This window comes from Lampetra planeri, chromosome 8, assembly GCF_965212315.1.
Source record: "Lampetra planeri chromosome 8, kcLamPlan1.2.h2, whole genome shotgun sequence".
NCBI classification, from domain to species: domain Eukaryota; kingdom Metazoa; phylum Chordata; class Hyperoartia; order Petromyzontiformes; family Petromyzontidae; genus Lampetra; species Lampetra planeri.
In genome coordinates, this window is record NC_136114.1 from 12,234,389 (window position 1) to 12,257,993 (window position 23,605).

A 23,605-nucleotide genomic window follows, 5' to 3' on the forward strand; every position below is an offset into this window, starting at 1 on the left:
GCGTCGTGAAGGGTTGAGCCGGGCGGTGGCGTGGGTCCCTGGCAATCCACCACGTTGGCGGCACTCGTTGGTGGATCACGTAGATTAGTGACATTGGATTGTTTTGTTGTTTTATGAGGTGGGGTTATGTAGGGGTGAGGTCTGGTGGTGTTGGTGGTGCAAGTGGCTCCCAAATCCACTGGGCTGTGATGGGAGTCAGGAGATGGCAGGACATTGAGTGGAGTCATGAGCTCGTCTGTTCGGCGAACCTTGCAGTATATTTCGTCTTGCATGTGTGGTCGGTTTTAATCTGGGTGTTTTTATCCACACACACAAAGCAGAACAGCGCCTTCAAATTTAAAAGGCAATTCCCCAAACATTCCCATCAAGGTGTAGGACCCTCCTGATAAAGTCTTGAGCTTCGGTGCCGCTGCCTTGGATACATACATAACATCACAACCATCATCATATGCGGTGCGAAAAATGCCCAACATACATACACCATGTATGTTATAAATCAATACCCACAATCTGTTAACAGTTGCCGAAAAACATTCTCAGAACTAATCAACCGTAAAAGACTGACCTTAATTATTAGCATCTATAATGCTGCTTTCGTTTGTGGTCAATTCAGGAGCGCGAGTTTCCTCGCTTGCCTCCACGCACATTCCACGCCGCAAGCGTGCGCGCCGCCGATGATCGGATTCGTCGTTTTCGACGCTTGTAATTATTTATACCCTCGCTCGAGATGCACCGACAAACCCATCCACCCGTCCAACCACCAGCCGGGCCAACCAGCCAGCCAGCCAGCCCCAATCGGCCACAACCTACCCCCAGCCCTTTCCTACCACCATAGAAAAGAAACCGCGATTCTTTCCTGATATACTTTACAACGCGACCCGCTCGCTGCCTCTGCGGATAGCCATGACAACGCAGCGCGCACAAGGCGGAATATGCTAGAATAACGAGACGCGGGCCCCTCGGCTAAACAGCCCAAAACCTAATTGCCTCTTTTCTTTGTGATCCGTGGCCAAATAAAGGGAGACCCGCGCTCCAATTAAGCCGTCAGCGGCGCGCATTCCCCATCGAGCCGCCCGCGTCTCCCGGCCGCTGCTATGGCTACAGGTTCCGAGCCGTGCTTGGTGGCTATGGTGGGACGGGCGGTGGTGGTGGTGGTGGTTGATGGTGGTTTTGCACTTGATGGTAGTGGTGCCGCTTGCTCTGGCCGCTAATGGTTTGTGGCTGTGGTGGGGATGGTGCTGTTGGTGATGTCCGTGGTGGGAGTGGTGCTGTTGGTGCTGTTGGTGAGGATGGTGCTGTTGGTGCTGTTGGTGATTCCTGTGGTGATGATGGTGCTGTTGGTGCTGTTGGTGATGTCCGTGGTGGGAGTGGTGCTGCTGGTGATTCCTGTGGTGGAAATGGTGCTGTTGGTGCTTGTTGGTGATGTCCGTGGTGGGAGTGGTGCTGTTGGTGCTGTTGGTGATGCCTGTGGTGGGAGTGGTGGGAGTGGTGCTGTTGGTGCTGTTGGTGATGCCTGTGGTGGGAGTGGTGCTGTTGGTGCTGTTGGTGATGCCTGTGGTGGGAGTGGTGCTGTTGGTGCTGTTGGTGATGCCTGTGGTGGGAGTGGTGCTGTTGGTGCTGTTGGTGATGCCTGTGGTGGGAGTGGTGCTGTTGGTGCTGTTGGTGATGCCTGTGGTGGGAGTGGTGCTGTTGGTGCTGTTGGTGATGCCTGTGGTGGGAGTGGTGCTGTTGGTGCTGTTGGTGATGCCTGTGGTGGGAGTGGTGCTGTTGGTGCTGTTGGTGATTCCTGTGGTGGGAATGGTGCTGTTGGTGCTTGTTGGTGATGTCCGTGGTGGGAGTGGTGCTGTTGGTGCTGTTGGTGATGCCTGTGGTGGGAGTGGTGGGAGTGGTGCTGTTGGTGCTGTTGGTGATGCCTGTGGTGGGAGTGGTGCTGTTGGTGCTGTTGGTGATGCCTGTGGTGGGAGTGGTGCTGTTGGTGCTGTTGGTGATGCCTGTGGTGGGAATGGTGCTGTTGGTGCTTGTTGGTGATGTCCGTGGTGGGAGTGGTGCTGTTGGTGCTGTTGGTGATGCCTGTGGTGGGAGTGGTGCTGTTGGTGCTGTTGGTGATGCCTGTGGTGGGAGTGGTGGGAGTGGTGCTGTTGGTGCTGTTGGTGATGTCCGTGGTGGGAGTGGTGCTGTTGGTGCTGTTGGTGATGCCTGTGGTGGGAGTGGTGGGAGTGGTGCTGTTGGTGCTGTTGGTGATGTCCGTGGTGGGAGTGGTGCTGTTGGTGCTGTTGGTGATGCCTGTGGTGGGAGTGGTGCTGTTGGTGCTGTTGGTGATGCCTGTGGTGGGAGTGGTGGGAGTGGTGCTGTTGGTGCTGTTGGTGATGTCCGTGGTGGGAGTGGTGCTGTTGGTGCTGTTGGTGATGCCTGTGGTGGGAGTGGTGGGAGTGGTGCTGTTGGTGCTGTTGGTGATTCCTGTGGTGGGAGTGGTGCTGTTGGTGCTGTTGGTGATGCCTGTGGTGGGAGTGGTGCTGTTGGTGCTGTTGGTGATGCCTGTGGTGGGAGTGGTGCTGTTGGTGCTGTTGGTGATGCCTGTGGTGGGAGTGGTGCTGTTGGTGCTGCCTGTGGTGGGAGTGGTGCTGTTGGTGATGGCCGTGAGCGGGGGGAGGGCAATTCCCCTCCCGAACTGGACACCTTTATTAATTTATTATCAGTAGTTTGCAATAAAGATTATAAATAGATTAATTATATGCACCCGCGATGCCCAATGTGAGGGACAAAGCGAACCCCCCCTCCGCCCCCCAAATATAGAAGTCAAACTCCGTCTTTGGTGATGCCTGTGATGGCGGGGAGCGGTGGCGCAGCGGTTAGCGCCACGCTGCGCTACGAACCCGGCGACCCAGGTTCGATCCCCGCTCACGGCCAACACCGGTGACGATTATTTGAACCGGTCCTGGGCCTCCTATAGGTCAACTCAGGCTCAAATAAGTACCTGGTGCGGTGTGTAGTAAACATCGCCACTGGGGAGAAAAAGGCGGTCGGGCGTGATGCTGGCCACCCACCCCCTCGTGTACCGTTCCGTCCTTCATTACGTGCTCGCTAACAGCACTTGCCCCTACAGTCTGTTAAGGCTATACGGAGGGTCTTTGTCTTTGGTGCAGTTGATGGTGATGGTCGTGTTGTACTTGATGGTGATGTTTGGTGGGGAGTGATGCTGTTACATCTCTCCCTGCTAATGATAGTGCCTGCGGTGGTGGTGGTTGTGGTGCAGCTGGTGGTGGTGTATTTGACGGTGGTGTTTACTGGTGGTGATAGTGTTCGTGGAGGCGACGCTGCGCATTTGTCCGTGGACTACGCTGTACCCAGTGAACTGCACTGAATTCCCAGCCTCGGATAACACCATTGGGAAGTGGTATCAGGACTTGTTCTGGGCCGCTCCTATGTCAACTCGGCCTCAAATGAGTACCTGGTGGGTGGAGCGCATGCAAACTTCGGTGCTGGGGAGACAAAAGCGGGCATGAACGTGGTGCAGACCATACCACCGCCGCGTGCGCCGTGTTTGCCACGATAGGTGTTCGATAAACAGCTGTCTATCGGGGGAAACAAAAAACAGAGGCGCCTTGTTGGTGGTTGATGGCAGTGGTGATGGTGCTGATAGTGCTTGTAATGATGAGATTATCTCTGGTGGTGATTATTGTGTTGTTGGTGGTGGTTGTCGGTGGTGGTGGCAGTGGTGAGCGGTGGTGGTCGTGATGATGTTGTAGGTGCTGCTGATTCTATTACACTGGTCAACAAAAAACAAACATTATTTTCTGGCCTGGACTTTTGCAGCTGTTTTAGACTAATTTTATGGTACTGATTCCAAATCTGATCTCAGATTTGCTCTATCACATCTCATATTTATGCTATAGGCATACCCCATTTTCATTGATTTTACCCGAAATTAACTCTGTCACTTATGATTGCAAGTTGTTGCGAGTCAGTGACTGCTTTAGTGTTAAAATATGGTGCTGTATTTTTAGGATAGTGTGTTTATAATATCATTTTATGTAGATATCCACATTTATTTAATATTTTTCTTCTGCAGTTTTTATTGAAAATGCAATATTTGATATCTCAAAAACCTGATGTGATAGACAAAAAACTGATGCCAGATTTAGAATCAGCACCCCAAAATTACCTTAAAACCGTTGGAATACCTTATGCCAGAAAAAGTGTGTTGACCAGTGTTATTATTACTGCGCTGTGTAAATGCCCACAATCATACACTACGTGTGATTCACAGTGGACCCCAACTATCCTGTGATCTCATATTTAAGAGGACACTGTGTGAGGGTCCAATTTGACCAAATTCGAAAATTACCCGCAAATTACTCCGTTTGGATTACACTTAACAGCAATCGTCGCCCCTTCCTGACAGACCAATACAAACGAGGCTGCTGTATCAGTTACCTCCAGGGTGAGGTGGTTGATTCTCTTGGTTACCAGTGGTGGGTTCAACCCCGACGAAGCTTGGAGAGCCGAAAGGAGTTCAAAAGAACTCACATCCAAGCATATCACACCATTGGAACCTCATGAGCCAGTAAAAAATATGATAATTGTTTTTTTACCCTTTTATCTGGCAACAAAACTGACACCTTTTTTTTACAAGGAGTCATGTTTGCATAGACCACAATACCTGCAGTCATAATGCAAACAAAAAACATAACTCTGATAATGTATGCGCCTTTTGGCGTCATCTGGTCCAACACCATGTGAGACTAGGCTCTAAGGAAAGCTGTCTCTGGTGTGGACCAATCAACTTCAAGGAAAGTGCATACATTATCAGCATATCGTGAAAGACCCAACGCAGAAGATCCTTTGGTTTGATCTGCCACGAAGCTCATGGTCCACCCTCAATCGCATCCGCACAAACCTTGGCAGATGCGGATACCTGATGCACAAATGGACAATTGAAATGTCTCCAGTAGTGGTGCGACTGTGGTCATCCAGAACAGACCGTACAACGTATAACGACGCAATGCCCGATCCACAAATACGAAGGAGACATCACAGCGATACACTCCGCTACTGCCGACGCGATTGTCTGGCGTGACCACCAGAATGTGACAGTGTTGTTTTTTGCTCTTCATCTGCATCAGCCATACGAAAGAAGAAGTGGTTGTGATGGTGGTGGGCTAAGGTGAGTTGGTGGTGGTGCTGGTGGTAGTGGACGCTGATGGTGATTGTGGTTAATGTGCTACTGTTACATTTAGTGGCACAGGATCAGGTGGCGTTACGCTGGTCTGGTTAACATTTCTCGCAAACTAAATTATACAAATTCGTGTAATTACTCTTAACACGGCTGCCCCCAGTCATTACTGCCAAGGAGGAGATGTCCGCGTAATAACCGTTTAAAATCTAATCCTTTCTGCTCGCCGTACATGCATACGACCCTGCGTGTAAGAATTGATTTTAATCAATGTAAGCTAACGTATGAAATTGCCACACTGTGTCTGCTAATGTTAGCGCTCGTGTTCTTTTTTGACCGAACAGAGCGTTACAAAGTGAGATGGTCAGACCACACGGGGCAATGCTGGCGTGGCGATACAGACAATATAACAATTAAAATGTACAATGCGCATTCTATCCTCGGATCCCAATGTCCGATGCATGAAAAGCAGGAAACAAAAACAGAACCAGGGGGCCAAGCGACTAAACTCGAGAGGGAAGGCAACTTCAAAGAGACGGGGTTTTCAAAGCAGACTTAAATACATCTACCGACTCTTGATTGCCCGAGTTCAATCGACAAACCCCGAATCATGACGATTACTCGAATCGTCTGAAGGAGGAGGTTGAATGGTGGTTACATGTCGAGATGTTCGTGTCAATGGGCCTTGACGTTGGGCTAAATGAAGCAGACGCCTGCGATGGACGCTGCCGTGTGGGTAACGGTTAGCGCGCTGGACTTGCAATCCAAATGTCGCCCCGTTTGATTTCCCGGCGCGGCAGCTGAAACAATGTTGCAAGTTTCTTCAATGCCCCCACACCCGCCAACCTCCTCCACCGCTGTCCTTTCAGAAGTATAACTGGGCACACCACACAGTTCATTGATCGGCAGCTCGTCTTGTGGGGTGGGGTCTGGGCAGCGTGGGAGAGTCGGCCCAAATAAATTGCTCGCTCGAGGCCCTTTGCAATCAGCATAGGCGTGAGCATGACATTGCAGGGCTGCACCTTTACATTCGGGTGTACGGGGTGCAGCAACGCATCGATTCGTTGATTGGGAGTCTTCATCCTCACGATGCCCGCATAATGATAGCCTCTTGCGTGAATGGAGAGGTGTCTCTGCCTTGATATGTATACAATAATACTTTCAGAGACCTGTGTCACTCCACTGCTGGATGAAGGTCCCTCCCACGCCGTGGACAAAGTGGGCGTTTGTCTAACTATGCTCTACATCAGGCAGAGAAATATCAAGGAGGGCACCTCTTTAAAGTGTTATTGGAGGAGGTTGGTGGGGTGGTGATATCGATGAGGATAAATGCAGTTTGCCTGCACGCCAGGCATCACGCGAGGCCACGGGAGGGAGGGAGGTGGGTGGGGGGAGGAGACGCGACTCGGTTGAGCGATCACAGGCGAGGCCTCTCTCACCCAGCCTCATTGCAATAATTATCTTAACGGATTAGGGGTCGCACTTAAACCGAGAAGAGGGGGGGAGGTGAGGGAGTGGGGGGGGGGCACGGGGGGCTTTAAAGCAAGGGGTGGGGATTCTACTTTCAGCGGGCCGCACGAATTCCGCGATTTCATTTCTTACGAGCCGCGTCCACACGAGGCCGTCATTGTCTGTCGTCCGTTCCCAAGCGGTCCGCAAACGAGAACTCTCCGTCGCTGCGAGCATTCTCGCAACACTAATCAGGTCCTCGAGTGCACGAGTAATACTATTAACGAGCTGGCAAGCACAGCGCATTAAAAAAATGTGCACGTTCAGACACTTTTGTTGACTTCTACTTATGTTGATGTTTGCCGTCAAACCGCATTCACCACCCGCCGGATATTAAAGATTGAATCCAAAGATTTAATGTGACCTCAGTCTCTCTGGTTAAATGGGTATCGGGAATTTAAGACCGACTTTTAGGAATCCTGAAGGTGCCATGGTCTGGGTTCTCCGAGCCTCGGGTACTAACCATGTCTTCTGTGCGCCGTAAACTCCGAACTATATAATACAATTTAACACGTAGGCGTTGGCTACCAATATTACCGGGTGGTGGCGGGTTTAACGCCACATTTATATTTACGCGATCTCACCCAAAAACCTCTATTGTGGACACATCATACAACACCGTATGCCTGCCCAGCCCCATTCAATATCACCGACATCCCACCACGAAGCCTCCACCGAGGCAACTGAAAACCGCTGAACAACCCCGATGTATACACACACACGCACACAAATAACGTTGCAAATGTCCCCTTGCCATACGACACAAGCAAACTCCTCCCAACCACCCGCGTGCCATTGACTTTGTGACAGCCTCCGGATTACAAGACGCTGCAGATAATAAGAAAACGCACTCCAGACTGGCGCCCCCGGTGTCAATGTGATACCATTCTGGTGAAAGACAAAGATCCCCCCCTCCCGTTATAGGCCACACGGGTAGTAGGGGCAAGTGCTTGTAGCGAGCACTGCTTAAAAGCACACGAGAGGGGGGGGGGGGTGACTGTGGCAAGCGTCACCGCCGTGCCAGGTTACTCATTTAAGGCCGAGTTGACCCTAAGGGGGGGGGGGGGGAGACCCAGGACCGGTTCAGATATTCGTCACTGTTATTGGTCACGAGCGAGACTCGAACACGGATCGCCGGGACTCCTGGCGCGTTTGGTAAACAAATCTGGCCGCACACACGCGCGCCCATCGGATATTAATTGACAGCCCAGCCAGCGGATTGAATTTAAAGTGGTGGTTAACGTGCGTTAAATTGGGGTGGGGGGGGAGGGGGTCACAATACATCTGGACCACGCTGTACTATACAGCACAGGGTGAACAATTGCACATTTACGGAATTTCCCCAACAAGACGGAGACTCAATTCACGGACCGAGCCGGTAGTGTTCGTGCTTCTGCGCAGATGAGCATCAACAACTCTGTTCATGCTACACGGGGGGGGGGGGGGGGGGATCTTTGTCTTTGTGCGCGCCCACCAATGAATCAATAACCGATAATTAGTGATGTGATTGGCTTCACAACAGGTGAGCATGGTGCATTGCATTATATAAAAAAAATCACTCGCATGTGCGCTCCCCCTCCCACCCCACCCACCAACACACAACGCCACTTACGATACAGGCCAAGCAAGTCCCACCGTGTACAAGTCCTCTAAGCGGCACGGCAAAGCAGTCCTCGGCTGCGTGTACGGGGCGACTCGCTGCCTCGTTCCGAAGTCGCCGGCTACCTCCTCGCTCTGTTCCCTGGGAGTGAAACGCGAGGGGAAAGATGCTGCCGTGCGTATGCAGGTATAAAGGTGCACCTTGCAGGTATAAGGCGCACCTGCACGATACGTACATGCCCCCCCCCCCCCCCCCCCCGGAACATTGGCTGGTATTGTGATCTCTCTCTCCACTTTTGTTTTGTTCTTTTTAAGGCCGTGTTGGTGACGAGTGCGAGTTGAGTTGCGTGTTAAGTGGCGTTGGGAGATGTTTGAGCGGGGTGTGATGGTGGTGGTCGTGGCGTTCCACGGTATCGTATCGGGGTGGTGATGGCAGTGGAGAGTCTATTGGCTGTGGAGCGTCGTCTGTGTTACGTTGACGCTTGCACTGGTCGCTGATCTGTGCTGATGCTGTAGTAGTGGTGCTGATTTAATGTGAGAGTTTGTGGTGATGAACTGGTCTCCCAAATGTGGTGATTTGATTGCGATTCTGATTTGGCCGATGGAGGTGGCTTGTTGTTTTTGGTAGGCGCGCTGCGTTGGCATGCTCCATTGCAGCGACACGTCTTGCCTACCTCCCTATGATCAAATTCGAGTCGCTCACCTAGGTCGACTCGGTCGTCTTTTAAAATGATTATCTCTGGTGCGGTGTGTGCAAACATCAGCATGGAGGCGCTCCAACGTGGTGCTGGCCGCCCCACCCCGTCTCGCGCCGTGCCGGCCTTCATAGGTGCTCGCTAACATGAAGAAACCGTGTGGGCTGTGTGCAGGGTGTGGTGTGTGTGTGTGTGCAATATGAACGAATTGTCTCGCCCTTTAAATGAATAACCGCTTTCATTGCGTGAACATCCGCACGACAGTCAAACGACGGCCGTGCGTGTTTTCTGACCCCCCCCCCCCCACGACTTCGGTGTGCCCCGTTCTGCCCTTTAATAGGCGCTCGCTAACAACAATTTGATGCGACAGTCTGATAAGGCTACATGGGGTAGGGGGGGACCTGGTTAAGTCGTGTCTGACTTTTGTACATTTTGACCCCCTTTTCTCAGTGTTCTCGTGGTGGCACTAATCGTCAGCAGCGCACGTGGCCAAGTGGACCCACCGCCTCTAGCAGGTAACGATACAAACACCACGGGGCCTCATTTCAGGCAGGGCTATCTGGGTCCCCACAACCCTTGAAATGGTTCTGCACCCGGCACACCACATCAAGTCTCTACAGCTGGGGTGGGGAACCTTTTTTATGCCAAGGGGCATTTAGATATTTATAACATCATTCGTGGGCCATACAAAATCATCAACTTAAAAATTTGTCTTATATTTGGTCAACCATTTAATGAACTCACCCCTAATGTGATGGCTGGAACTGCTTCTCTTTGGCGAGGCGTGTGATGTTAGCTGGCTATTGATGATGTTGCTACTCGCAACTGCTTTTCCAGGTTTGCTCCAAGATTTATCGAATTTCGAGTCCCGCCTGCGGTTGCCTTGGCAGGGCCAGACCTAAATGATTTCGCGGGCCTCATACGGCCTTGCGGGCCGGACGTTCCCCACTCCCTGCTCTACAGTCTCAAGCCAGTGGCTCGTAGTCGCGGTTCCTACTCCAGTGTACTCGTTGGAGACGTCTGTGCAACCCCCCCCCCCCCCCATGTCACCCAAGTGTCTAGGCCCCTACTGCACGTGGGCTCTGTAGTTGCACAGCCTGTACACTCGATAGCTCTGCCACTGCTTCTACCGTACTCTTCATCCCATGTTGCCTCTTTGCCCGTAATATTCCAGCCGTGATTTTCTTACCGTTCTCCAAAAAAATTAATCCATCTTTCGAAGCTCTTCTCGTCACAACCCATTGGTACAGAACTCGCAAACCAACACCTTGTGAAAGACCCAATGCAGAAGAACCCTGGGTTTGATCTTCCACAAAACTCGTGCTCCACCCTAAATCTCATCCACCGCACAAACCACGGCAGATGCGGATACCTGATGCACAAATGGACACTAAAAAAAAAAACCTCTCCAGTAGTAGTGGTGCGACTGTGATCATCCAGAACGGGACCGTGTAACAACGCAATGCCCCGATCCTCAAATACGAAGGCGACATCGCAGCGACGATGCACTCCGCTGCTGCTGATAACGCTGTTATGTGCGCTTGGCCCACCTGCATGTGAAATTGTGAGCTGTTGCTCTGCAACGACACCAGGAGCCACACGAAAAGGTGCAGCATTTAGCATTTTGCACTGCGACGTGCAATGTGATTCACGATTTTAAGTGTTTCGTTATTGTTGTATCGCGCTTTTTGGATGTCCCCCCCCCCCCCCCAGAGTCCCTGGTGCGCTGTGGGGTCGACACAATCGGCTTCGTGATGCCCAGGGAAGCGCTGGGCTGGGGCCTTGTGTTGCTGAGCGCGAGAGGTGAGCGGCGGTGCCTTGGCGATGCCCCCCCCCCCCCGTTGTCCCCCCCCCCCCCCCCGTCATCCCCTCCGATCAACTCGAACTGTTCGCGAGGGTAAAGTTTTTTACTGCAGCAGTCGTTGCTGCAAATTGGCATTGGCTGTCGCTTCGGCACTTCTGATCTAAATACATAAATAATACAGCTGTAGATCAATGTTATTGTAACCTGGGATGATGATGACGACATCCAGTCGAATAACGGGGCCACTCTCTTCGTTGTGGAACTGAAGGGAGTAACTCCGGATATCTGCTCGGTCAGACGTCACAAACCCAATGCTTGACCCGCCTGAAAGTGCTCAGAGTCGGGTGAGCCTGTCCTGAGTAACGATGTTTACGTTGTGCGTAACACCTAATTGTTACTTAGACGGCGATTAGCGCCCTGCGCCACGAACCCACTGACGCGAGTTCGATTCCTGGCCATGGCTAACATTAGTTGTGAGAGATTTTGCTTAAACCATTCCTCGGCCACGCCTTCACCAACCCGCAGTGACCGGCGTGGTGCAGATCGGTTTAAACAACACGCACGACTGAGACGGCATTCGTGAGGAGAGGGGGGGGGGGGGTAAGAGAGGAGAGGGGGGGGGTAAGAGAGGAGAGGGGGGGGTAGAGAGGCCGGGGGGGGGCTTTCGTCCGGCAGTGGTTTTTGCGAAGGGCTGGTACGTAAAAGATCATTGCTGCCCACTGTGGCCGGTGACATGAACTAGCGTGTGGGGCAGGCTGGGGGTGCATTGGCCCCTCCTTCCTGGTGGCCAAAGCCACGAGGAAGGGGGGGGCCTTGACAAGCAGCATGATGTCTTATAAAAGTAGTAAATAACTTGTTTATAACGCGGTTTAAGTTAATTGATATGAAAATGCTTTCACGTAGAACTCTTTAACACGTAGGCTTTGTCGGGTGGTGGAGGGTTACGACACATTTATACTTGCACAATTTAACCCAAAAACCTTTATTATGAAAATAAAACTCTGTTTCTGGGATCTTTATTTGATTAGATGCACGTCAATGATTATATTGCAAGCGGTACTGCGGCGCTGTCGTGGCTGCATTTTGCTTAGACGGAACACCCCTATAGCGTTAAATGTTCGAGGCCGTGAGCTTAATGATGTGATTGGGCAAAAGGAGACACGCGCTTTCTAACAGCCGCGAGGTGCTTCTGCGCGAGACAAACCTCGCTCGTTGCCGCACCTCCTGAGCTGACAATGTAGTCGCGTCACCTGAGGGGGGTGGCCCATTTGAAGTGGAAATGCAGTGAACGAACTAAACATTTCGTAACGTTCTCGGCCGCCTACCTGAAGGCCACGTGACCCACCCGTCAAAACGATGCGCCGCACCTCCTCTTTGCTTTAAACGCATTCATCGGTAATCTTCACAAATCTGGAACCAAGGACGAAGATGAATTTTTGTCAGGCCAGAACCTCGTTGGCTTAATTTGCAGTTAATACAACTTTCAAATGGCTTTGCTGGGGTGGGGGGGACCGGCTCCGCTGTAGTTAAGAGTTGTTGATGGTGCCCCCAGATGCCGCGGGGATTCTGGTGAACGTGAACTCCGCTCCCAGTGGCTGCAAGTTCCGGCTGGAGAGGCCGGCGGACGGCAGCCTCGAGTTTTCGGCTCCCAACGACGGCTGTTACGCGACCGCGTTGGTAAGTTGACCGCGGTGAGAGGGATCAACCCCTTGCCCATTGCTGGCGTCTTCTTGGTTCTTTCGGTAAAGTCACGTAGAAGGGAAGTAATAAAATAATAAAAAATAAAACATAATAAAATCATTCTCACGACGTTTCGGCCACAACGCAAGCAGCCGTCCTCCGGTGAAGACCAGGTCTGTCGGGGAGACAGCGTCTGAATGAAACACCACCACGACAGACCTGGTCTTCACCTGAGGACGGCTGCTTGCGTTGTAACCGAAACGTCGTGAGAATTATTTTATTATGTTTTCTTTTTATTATTTTATTATTTCCCTTCTACGTGACTTTACCGAAAGAACCAAGAAGATGAATCCCTGCAGTCACGAAAGCTTTAAATCGATCAACGCGCCCATTGCCACCCCCGCCGCAGCTACTGGGCAAGCACTTCACCCACAATCGTCTCCCAGCAACTCTTCCGCTTGTGTATATGCCGGGTGCTTCAAAGAAATGTTAACGCTCCTGAGAATTTGCAACAATGCCGCAAGAAATGTTTCGCCTCCCCCGTGGGGGGCTCTGGAGATCACCTGGAGAAGATTCCGGGCACGCGTTGGCGATGATGGTCAACAAGTGGAAACTCTTTGACTTTTTGAAGCTATTAACATCACATTTGTTATCTTGTTTCCATGTTATTATCCGTTATTTTTCCCTTTAAAAACGGTAGTTCCATATAAGTGTTAACATTTTTTAAGCACCCTGCATATGAAAAAAATCCTTTTAATTATTTGCAACTTCCGGGACCAACTGTTTGGGGAGGCAGTGGCGCAGTGATTTGAGTGATGCGCTACAAACCCATTGACCACCGAGGGTTGATCCCTGGTCACGGTTACAATCTGTTAATGGCGGGGGGGGGGGGGGGCGGCGGCTCTTCCCCCGCCGCCGACTCTACCAAGCTGCAGCGCTCTGGCCCTCCTGACGATTTCCTCCGCAGGGCTCGAGCAGGCGCATGGTGTTTGTGATGGAGACCACGGCGTACCGAATCACCTCTCGCTCAACCTTCTCCGTCTCCTGTGTCCTGGGGCCTCGCTCGCTCGTGGTCGGTAAGCGGAGACGATGCACATCGTGACCCCCACCCCCCCAATCCAGGGGTCGTCAACCAATATAACAATAGCCATTTTTTTTTCCCCTTCCAATTCGGCAAATAAAAAAAAAACTTTCAAGAGCCGCAGTGCACGTGAATACGAGACGATCCTTAATAAGATCATGACGCAGTTGTTAGATGAGCTGCATGCGGCTCTGGAGCTGCACCTTGCCCTTACCTCAATGATTGACTTATCATTGTGACCTCTGCCCCCGTCATCCGTTTGACCTCGGGCTTCATTGTGACCTCTACCGTAGTAAAACATTTGTCTGCCCCCTAATAGTGTAATTGAGTCTCGTGGGCCTCTCCACTCAACGGTGATCTCCACCTTCGTCAATGTCACGTGGTGGTGATGGTAGTGATCGACGGGTTGACTATGGAGATTGTGGCTGACAGTGGAGGAGGGATCGAGATGGTTGTGATGAATCTAAGATGACAATGAGCCTCACGGGACGTAACGATGGATTATCGCTAAAGGCTACACCATTCTTCTCAACCATCTGGCAACTGGTGAACATCTCCCTGTGCCAGCTTGTTGCATGATGTCAGGATGTCAACTTCTGATCATCCTACTGGCCACGAGTAGCCGTGTGCAGGACTATAACTGGCCCTACACCCCCGTAAGTAGCCAACCCATTGGCGCAGTTGGCTATGTGCAGTGCACACAAACAACCTCTGATAATTTGAGTTGTGGCAGGCTTGACTGATGATGTTTGACCAGTGATGTCCACCTTGCTGCCATCCCCCCCCCCTCCCAACTGCACCACCCATGTGATCCAGGTGACTCGGACTGCCCCGTGTCCCTGTCCTCTCGGCCGCTTTGCGACTCTCCGTCTGCCGGCCTGGACTCGTGTCTCGCCAAGGGCTGCTGCTATGAAGATGCCGGTGGCGGCGGTGACCGGTCGACGTGCGTCTATGGGAATTCTGGTAACTGCACGAGCGCGGATCGCGATTTGACAGGGACGCGTGGAGCGGGGGGGCCTCTCTCTCGTCGTGGGTAGACGGCGTTGATGCGCTATGAACCCGGTGACCCACAAAAGCTCCCGCTGAGACTGACCAGCATGGTCACGTGACTGGCCGGCCTGCACACGCTAATTGTATAATTTAGTTAGCCGGAACATCAAGATGCAGAGCTCTGCATGAATAAATCTCCTGATTCGTGGGAGTTTAGGCCTTTGTCCCTTTGCCGGGGTATACATTTGCCAATTTCGAAAGTTACACCACAAATGACCTTATTTGGATTGTCCACACGGGAAGCAAACATTGCCCCCCCCCCCGACTAGTGGACATAATGTCCCAGGTCACGATTGCCAATGAGATTCTATCCTGGTCTTTTGCGTTCTCTCCTGGTTGAACAAAGAGAACCTTCAGACTTGGAGGGATGCCCGCCCTGCTTGCCTTATCTGCCACCACCAGCCTCCCGCCACCATGAAGATCTCGTGCCCTCTGCCAACCATCTCACCTTGAACGATGAGCCAGATGGTGGATTGCAGGGCTCATGAGGACTGCCACCAATGATACCTTGTCCCCGTCACCCTCGCTCCACCACTGGACAATCCCATGCCTCGCACCAACGGTCTATGAATATCGCCACAGTCTCCAATCTTGGCTCGCAACATTAACCTCGCGCCACCACCAAAAGCCAAAACTCGCGCCCTGCGATACGAACGCTTGGATCCACCGATCCAAGCTATAACCCACGGCAGTGGTTCACGCATTTTCAGAGGGGGAGGGGGGGTGGGGGGACACTTTCGCTGGTAAGACATCGGTGTGATGTGTCGCCACACATGTGAAACCATTGGGGTTTGAAATCACGGGGGTAGGCAGTGGGGGGGGAGGGCACCAGGGACCGCCAGTAGCCCGCGGGCCTTGTAGCGACGAACACTGACTTACGGGATCTTTACTGCCCACCCTGCTACCACCAACACCCAGCCTCGTGCCACCACGAGGAAATCTCTTTGCCGGCGTCGCTCGCTCGCTCATCTCCCTCCCCCCCCCCCCCCCTCCCTCTGCTGCCCGCAGTGTGCACGCGGGACGGCCACTTCGTCATCGTGGTGCCCAGCGGTCCGGCCAGCGGCCTCAACCTGAGCTCCGTGAGGGTGCAGGGCTCCGAGTCGCGCGCCTGCGGCCTCGTCCACGTGGACGACGACTTTGCGGTGTTCCGCTTCGGTGTCGCGGAGTGCGGGGCCGTGTGGAAGGTACGGGACGTGGGGGGTGGGGGGCGGGGGGAGGGTGGGGGTGTGGGGGGTGTATGTGGGGCAGAGGTCGCAAACGGGTTTTGATTCCTTACCCGTACCCGGCCGCACCAGGGTCGCAAACGGCTACCCGTACCTGTACCCGGCCGGGTACGGGTAGCCGGGTATCAGGTAGGGTACGGATATCGGGTACCCGATTGCAACCTCTGATCCGGGGGTGGCGGCTTAACAAGAGTACGGGGGCCACAGTTGATGTATTCTGGGCATGCAGTCTCAAACTCTATTGTTTGATAAACTAAAAACTGTTTTCTCTTTTAACAGGCGAGGCCCCACTGAGCTATGTCGCTCTTTTTCAGAAGAGACCTGGCCACAAATGATCGCCGAATGAAGTGTGCTTTTTTCACTTGGAAATGTATCGCGACCACATTCTCTAAAACGCCTGTTTCCGAATCGTGGAGGGGAAAACTAGAGGACCCGGAGAAAAATTCATGCGAACTCCAAATATACATCTTGACTTAAAGCTTTCGTGACTGCAGGAATTCATATTCTTTGGGTCTTTTGGTAAAGTCACGTAGATGTGTTCAAAGAAAATAACAAAACTACGACGTTTCCACCAACAAAAGAGATCGTTATTTTTCTTCCTGATGACAATCGCTTGTGTTGCGATCGAAACGACGTAGTTAATTTTTCTTATTTTCTTTGACCCTATCTACGTGACTTTACCAAAAGACCCAAAGAATATCCAAATATACACGCGTCTGTATCGAACCCACAATCTCCTCTTCTTCCAGGCGAGGTAGTTAACATCTCGGCACCGTGGCCTCCTGGCGACGAGCGTGTTAGTGCCGGCGCGTCTGGGTCTACTTGGCCTCGACGAGTTACTGGGTGCGTTGTGTAAACATCGCCACTCGGAAGGCAAAGGCGGCCGGGCGTGGTGCTGGCCACGCACCCCATCGTTGTGCCACAGGGCTGGCCTTCATAGGTGCTGCTTTGTAACAGCTTTTGCCCAAACAGTCTGTTCAGGCTATACAGGAGGTCTTTATCTTCGCAGGCATCTCCAGTTCCTGCAGCCCCCCCCCCCCCCCCCCGTGCATTGTAGAAACAATTCCCCCTCCGCTCTTCATGCAACATTAACTGGGTGTAGAGGTGCTATGGCCTGAAGCGTCGGGGGAAAGCAGTACAGCAAGTGGGCTTAATCGCCAGCTGTACAGGGGATAGAGCGGTGCTCCCTTGCCCGTATGCGTGCTGCCGGGCATCTGTTTAAACGAGCATTACATCTCATCAGGTTCCTAGTATAAATAATCTGTTCATGTTTTCTCTGCTCCGATTTCCTTCTACGTAATACTTCTCCCCCCCCCCCCCCCCCCCCCCCCCCCCCCCAATTTGTAGCAACAGGACTGGAATCCTCCTCCTGAAGACGAGTCGATGGGGGGGGGGGGGGGGGGTGTGGGGACTCTGCTGTGGCTGTCCGGAGTGAACGCGAACCTTTTTTAATTTGTCCCCCAACTCCGTGCCCAGGTGGAGGAGGGCGGTGGCGGCGTGATGTACGAGGCGACGGTGGCGGCCGAGCGGGACGTGTGCACGCAGGACGACGTCAAGGTCACCAGGTCCGGCACCTACAGGTTCGAGTCCACGGCGGGCGCGCTGCCACCACCGTCACGGCATCGCAATCGCTGCTCGACACCACAAGGGGTGGTGGTGTGAAAAGTTCTGCATACGTGGTGGTGGTGAACGGTGGTGATGGGGCTTCTTAACTGGAAGTTTGGGGGGGGGAGGCTCAGCTGATATCGAACGGATTGAAAACGTTCCCCTTTGGGCACATTGGTAAATCGGTGGCACGACCAATTTGTATTGACGGACAAAGCTGGAAAGATGCGATGGAGCACAATGCCTCGGAGCAGCAATGCTTTGCAGGTACTCGAGGATCGACCTAATTAAATGGATGAATGGGAAGAGGATGCGAGTGTATTTTGTTTTGAAGAATACATTTGATAAATGAAACAACGGTTGCGCAGAACGTACAGATTATTGAAAGTCATTGCATGCAATTGTGTCCGTATCGCGAGCATGAAAACCGATTTTATCCATCGATTTTTTAAAATTGTGTGACCAGCCTGTTCAGAGATGGGGGGGGGGGGCGGCGTTAGCAGTGGATTGATCATTGCGATTCGTGTTCTCTGAATGCTGAATGCTGCAGCTTCACCCTGCGGTGCCGCTACGTGGGGGTGGTGGAGGGGACGATGCAGTTGGCCGTGCCCACGCCGACCCCTCCGCTCCCCGCCCACGAGAGGGGGGACCTCGGCGTGGAGATGCGCCTCGCTACAGGTGGCGGGGGAGGGGGTCGAATGAGCGAATTGATGAATGAGTGAAGTAATTATTTTGTTGATGAAACGAGGTGATTTTTTTAAAAAGTGAGATGAATGATGGAAAGAAGCTGAATTAACTGAGGGGTTGGGGGGGGAACAACTGATAGAATTGAGCAATTCAGTCGTGAATGAATAAACCGTATGAATGATGATTTATTGACGGAAAAAATTAAGTGACTGTTTTCAAAGTTAAGTTTTTTCACAACAATCAAAAAAAATCTAAGCACATCTCCAACTACATGCTATCGGGAATTATGGGGGGGGGGTGATGTTTGATCTTTGTCTCCATTCTGTTTGTGCACGTTGTCGACTGCGCGATCTCGCTGCTCCGCTCCGCTCCCCAGACGAGTCGTACTCCGCCTACTATTCGGTCTTCCCCGTCATCAAGTTCCTCCGTGACCCCATCTTCCTGGAGGTTCGGCTCCTCGACCACGCCGACCCGCGCCTCCTCCTCCTCCTCCCCACGTGCTGGGCCACTCCGGGCCCCGACCGTGTCGGCCCCATCCTGTGGCCAATCCTGCAGGACGGGTCAGCGAGCGTAGGGGTTGAGAATTACTCGTGCAGCCACTCCTTGGCCATACGCGAAAGATGCGTTCCGGGGGGTAAAGCGCGCGTATCTCAAAATCGCTTGCGTCAAAATGCAAAGTTTCCCATGAGACAAATAATGGTAAAGGAGGTTCGGGGATTTCACTCGCACACATAATCGCTTATTATCCTAGCCTCTGCCTTCTCGACAGACCTGTTCTCCACCTGAAGACGGCTGCTTGCGTTGTGGCCGAAACGTCGTGAGAATTATTTTATTATGTTTTCCTTTTTATTATTTCATTATTTTCCTTCTACGTGACTTTACCGAAAGAACCAAGAAGATGAATCCCTGCAGTCACGAAAGCTTTAAATCGAAAATTAAATCCTAGCCTATATCAACACAATACATGTACGCAAAATAATACTCTGTCCTTTTAATTCTTAACCAACCTGTGTTCTCTTGCTTCACTACCTTCTCATTAATTATCCCTTCACCACCTTGTGCCCCTTCCCCTCCGGATGTTAGGCATCCGGCCACCCGTGTTCTTGGTTATCTCTTCACGCGAGTTATCGTACCGCACTGGCTGCTGGCAACGCCGTTTGTGCCAGGCTAGGGGGGTGGCTTGCCTTGCGTTGCGGGTGACGTTGTTCCGAAAATAACCGCGTATGTCAATAAAAGGTCTCGATAAACAAGCGCGCTTTCCAAAATGGTTTACCACAAGCGTGTAAACTGAGGATTTGTCTGTACATGTCGAAAGATAACGGATGTATAAGTGTTTTTTTTTTATCCTCGCGGTCCCGTGCACCCCCTAGAATCTCAACGGCAGTGATTTTGATCAATCGTAACCATTCATTTTCTATTGGTGTTTATTTTAGTCCCCGCCATAGGAATGTGGGATTTCCATCTCTCGGTTCGAGAACTTCCTAACAATGTTTGATTTCAGCAGCAGGGTGCAATGGCAGGTTTGGCCATAGTGGGACCGACTAGAAAGCAGCAGATGGATGGATCGATAAGTAAATTGCGGACTAATGTACATAATGATGGGGAAATACAGACGCACTTTACCCAACTTGCACATGAAATTCCCATTTTTACATGTTGGATAAAGTTATTTTGTCAAATTTTGGCCAACAGCTTTGCAGGTATGTGTTCATCACCGGCAAACATGTCAATTGTGTTTTTGTGGGTCCGATTTCTTCGGTGAAAATCGGACACTTTGGGAACTCTGAAGTGTTGCACGTTTTTTGTGACCGGCAGCTTCTGGTGTCCGAAACCTTCCCGTTGGTGGCTGCCGATATTACGGCCGTTTTGCGAATCGAGTCGAGTCCTAACAATGCCCTCCGTGTCCTTGCCCAGCTGCCCTTTCGACGGAGACAACTACAAGACTGTGGTCCTTGGCGTCGAGGAGACGCCGGAGGTTCCCCTGCCCGGACTTTACAAGCGGTTCGAAGTGAAGACGTTTGTGTTTGTCGTGGGCGCAAGCCCGAACGCCATCTATGACCGGGTGAGCTCCCCCCCACCTCTCCCCCTGCACGTCTCCGTTACTTACACTCGCCGATCGGCGCACTGGGTACCGACCACCAGCATGGGACAATTCGATACTGTGATAAGTGATCAGCAGCAAGGCCGATTCTATACTGAGAAGAGACCATCAGCAATGGAGATTCGATACTGTAAAAAATTAACCCGTAAAAACAAAGTTTTTCACTATAAATCCTTTATATGCGTGGCATCGGTTTAATTTTATTATTCATTTCTGTTTTTCTTGAGTAAGAGTTTCATTTTTATCACATTGGTATTTTAAATTATATATGGATTTTTTTTTTCCTAAAAAGTGGAAAATTTTGGAAAAAATTTTTCACGAAAATAAATTGTCACGCACAACGAGTCTGTGTGCAAAATGTCAGCTCGATTGGATCACGGGAAGTGGGTTAAAAAACGACCGAAAGATTTGCACGGTCGCAAGCAAGCGCGCAAGTAAACTTAATATAAAGGATTTCAAAAGTGACCACCGCTTCTGCCGAGCAATCGTTCGGTGCGATTTTTTAAACTGCCATGCCAATGACAAGTGAAGTTGTAAAATAATATAAATATATTTATATTATTTTATTATTTCCATTCTAAGTGACTTTACCGAAAGAACCAAGAATATGAATCCCTGCAGTCACGAAAGCTTTATATAAAAATGTTGCAACCCTTAGTGATGGTACGTGTGGTGGTAACGATTTGACGATCTCCACGGTTGAAGCCTCAATGGCTGTGACGGTATTTGTCGCTGATCTTTGCTCCTAACATCTCCCCCTGCCCCCGCTAGGTGTTCTTCCACTGCAGCGCCGTCGTTTGTCGCGACGGAGACGCCAACTGCGTCCCTCCTGCGTGCGTGGCGCGCCGCCAGAGTACGTGTGCGGGTGTGGTGTCCACTCGCCACACCTGTGGCCTCCTGCCCAAGCGGGTCGACTGTGAGGGTAGTCCCCAATAGATGGCTGTGAAGGCCTCCTGTGTGGCAGAGATTTAGCGTGAGACTGGGAGAGTTTGCCCCCCGCGTGTCTGCCTTGTGCTGCTAGCGACTCGCTCCGTGACCTTTTATGTTGAACTTCTTTCGCACCGTACGTAGCTAACCGTGCTAATCGGAGGTACGGGGGAAGGACAACAAACTATAACACACAGCATTTGTTTCTTGCTGTGGTTTTCCCACCTGATGATGGACGCTTGTGTTGCGCCCGAAACGTCGTGATTTATTATTTTATTTCTATTATGAAATTTATTTTTATTATTTATTTTTACCTACGTGACTTTACCGAAAAAACCTAAGAGTACACAAGAAGCAGTTTTAAAGAAATTAATTTAAATGTAGACTTCTAATTAAATGGTTGTGTTATTGGTGGATGGCGCAATTCTCATAGGCGTCTCCAGTCCGCTTTGCAGTGTATGCAGTTCACATGAACGTACACTTTTTAGGATGTGTAATTGATGTACAAGACTTTAGTTTTTTCAAAGTGAAAAGCAATGAGAACCCCGAGCAATATCTAATCTGAAAGCAATAAACAATTGCATTATATTTAAGACAACTTAATTCAAATCAAGGAGTGATCCTAATAAGAGCAGATACCCAGCTTGCATCGTAAATGGGTATAGATGGGTCCTCTCTAACAGCACTTGCCCCGATATTCTGTTAAGGTTATACAGGGGGGGGGGGGGGGGAATCTTTGTTTTTGTATATATATATACCATCCCACCATTCCCGTCTGTCACCCCTCCATCCTTCGCAGGGAGAGTGTCGGACCCGAGTCCCCATGACTGGGACGCAGATCTACCCCGGGGCTTTGCGTCTGTGGGCCCCTTGCGGCTCCTGGAGGTGCCGCGCGAGCTGCCGATGCAGTTGAGAGAGGCCCGCGGTGAGGACTGTGCTGCTGCTTCGGCATCGTCGCGTCTTTCACCCACCATAGTCGTCTAAAAGACAATTTTGTGTTTTTAAGAGGGGGGGGCCCCTTACTGAGTTTGTTGCAGTTGGGGGGCGGGGAGTGATATTGCCATGTGTGATCTCTAAGTAATGTGCAGAATCTGTCGTCATTGGGATGTTTTGGCCCCAATACCGGCTGCACTCGTGTGTGTGGTTTTGTTTTATGCTATGGAAGGGAACCGAGGAATCCAAAGGGGAGGGGGGGAGAGACCTTCAGAACTCCACATGATGCCCGAGTGGAAATCTAATCCAGGGGCCTACACGACCATCAAGCTTGATGTGGGCACAGGTTTTACCACTGCCAACCTACTGGTGTGTTTTTTAATAGGTGCTCTCTAACAACACTTGCCCTAAAAGTCTGCGGACTATATAGGGTGGTGGTGATGTGTGTAATTAGAGGCAATCTCCCTCCATCAAAGACAGTGCCTAGCGACTAAAACGCAGCAAGCTGGTGCAGTAGGCTGCCCATGGGATGGGTGCATCTTCCAGTCAAAAGTCTCTCACTTTTGACACTTAACGTGACCTCAATGTTCACACACCTCGCCTGGCACGGCAAATACTGCGGTGACAACATTGTCTCTTGGTAGCGAATTTCGGCTGGGTGTGTGGTGCGCGTGGTTTTTGTGCGTTCGTGCGAGAGGCGCAGCGGCTTCGCTGTGGAGCGACTCGCTCCCTCCCGTCGTGCCGACAGCCCTCTCGGCGCTGGCGCTCGGCACGGCGCTCTTCTGCGGCATCGCCTTCTCGATCTCCGCGTGTCGCCAGCGACTCCACCGCGCGGAGTGGCCGGGACGGAGATCATCGGATGGCTCGGCACTTGATCATTTCACCCTCTAGGGAGGTTTTGGAAACCCAGACCACCGGCGTGTGTGCCTCATCCCCACCACACACACACACGCGACTCAAATTCAATAAAACGCACACTGCCCTCGTAGTCCCGTGTGTCCCTGTTGCTTGAACTGGAGCTGGGAAGGCTGTTCTGACCTCTACATTGGCGGCGACACATGCGTCCTCTTGCATTATTTTGTCCTGCGATTGTCGGAATGTGTGGTGTACTTTTGCACTCAGAGTTTCTGTGCAGATTTGAATCTCTACTGCCAAGCCAGTCGAACGGCGTTCCGGAAAACATCCGAGAGGAAAATGAACCTCCGACAGGAAATCTTTTAACTTAATAATTTTTGTCCTTTTGCCTAATTTTATTCCAACGCTGGGGGGGGGGGGGGATGTCATGATTCAAGTCCTATGCAGAATTCTCCCAAGAGACGTGCATCCAACCATTGACGAAAACAGCCCCGTGGAATGAGATCTCAGAATTGAAATTAATCGAATCGTCGCTTTTCAGTTTCGGGGATTCCCAGTGTGACGGACAGCGGAACAGTAATTGGATGCTTTGAGAGTTTGAGTTCTCTTTTATCCACACTCTGTCTTGTCAGTCACCCGCAACTTCAATTGGCACGGGTGGCTACGTGCGATAAGTTCTACAT

General features: G+C 51.5%; 1 protein-coding gene across 3 annotated transcripts; it reads left to right on the forward strand.

Moving 5' to 3' along the window:
- Positions 1-8,243: 8,243 nt before the first annotated feature.
- Positions 8,244-23,055, forward strand: LOC144720353 (zona pellucida sperm-binding protein 4-like). 3 transcript variants are annotated; one of them, XM_078597062.1, is made up of 14 exons: positions 8,244-8,489; positions 9,427-9,491; positions 10,690-10,779; positions 12,333-12,457; positions 13,428-13,536; positions 14,358-14,504; positions 15,600-15,775; positions 17,291-17,394; positions 17,970-18,097; positions 18,483-18,666; positions 20,021-20,168; positions 20,979-21,060; positions 21,934-22,059; positions 22,765-23,055. In XM_078597062.1, exons 1-14 carry the CDS (start codon positions 8,449-8,451, stop codon positions 22,956-22,958), a joined length of 1,719 nt encoding a protein of 572 aa, XP_078453188.1. In that variant the 5' UTR covers positions 8,244-8,448; the 3' UTR covers positions 22,959-23,055. The 3 variants fall into 3 exon arrangements, with proteins under 3 accessions (XP_078453188.1, XP_078453189.1, XP_078453190.1); XM_078597063.1 differs by having other exon boundaries at positions 22,771-23,055; XM_078597064.1 differs by having other exon boundaries at positions 8,244-8,468.
- The last annotated feature ends 550 nt before the right edge of the window (positions 23,056-23,605 follow it).